This window comes from Orycteropus afer, unplaced genomic scaffold, assembly GCF_000298275.1.
Source record: "Orycteropus afer afer isolate SDZICR_OR568_19922 unplaced genomic scaffold, OryAfe1.0 scaffold00123, whole genome shotgun sequence".
Classification (NCBI taxonomy): Eukaryota; Metazoa; Chordata; class Mammalia; order Tubulidentata; family Orycteropodidae; genus Orycteropus; species Orycteropus afer.
This window is the reverse complement of record NW_006921710.1, coordinates 6313922-6314491: the sequence shown is the minus strand read 5'-3', so window position 1 is coordinate 6314491 and position 570 is coordinate 6313922. Positions and strand designations below refer to the sequence as shown.

At 54.9% G+C, this 570-nt stretch overlaps 1 protein-coding gene across 1 annotated transcript in view; it reads right to left on the bottom strand.

Annotated features, from left to right (window-relative positions):
- Positions 1-323, bottom strand: part of ST6GALNAC6 (ST6 N-acetylgalactosaminide alpha-2,6-sialyltransferase 6) — a 14434-nt gene extending 14111 nt beyond the window's left edge. The window contains exon 1 of the mRNA XM_007944297.2: positions 298-323. Within this exon, the coding sequence (XP_007942488.1) occupies positions 298-323 (26 nt within the window). The remainder of the gene's footprint in view (positions 1-297) is intronic.
- Between the last annotated feature and the right edge of the window lie 247 nt (positions 324-570).

Below are 570 nucleotides of genomic sequence, written 5' to 3'. Positions count from 1 at the left end.
AGCCAGATGCCCAGTGTCTGCCCCAACAACCCCAGGCCTTTGACATTCAAGGCCCTCACTCACTGTCCAGACACCTTTCTGAGCTGAGTCTCCCTTCACTACCGTGTCCTGCAAACACCCCACGTTCCAGATACACTAGTTCCCAGGCCCACCCCTCACTTTCCCACCTTTGCCTGAGTAGTGTCCTCAACCAGGACCACCGTCCCCCTGGTCAGCCCCGTCACAATTCTGCTCTGAGAAGGCCATGGTCAGTACAGCATCTCAGGTGCAAGTGCGAATCCCAGTTCTACCACTTACTGGCTGGGAGGCCTCGGGCAAGCCATGGGACCTCTCTGACCCTCGGTTTCCTCATCTGTGAAATGGGAAGAATAGGAGCAATTAGCTCAGGAGGCTGTTGGAAGGATTCAAGTCAACTGGGAGAGGAGCCCAGTTCCCAGTTCTAGCTTTCTGAGGTAGCAAGAGAAGCTCAGTCAGTGCCAGTGTTGTTGGTCTTGCTGTTACAGTGTTGGAGGCCAGCTCCACACCCACCCCATCACCAAGACCAATGACTTCCTCTAGTATCAAGCAGCC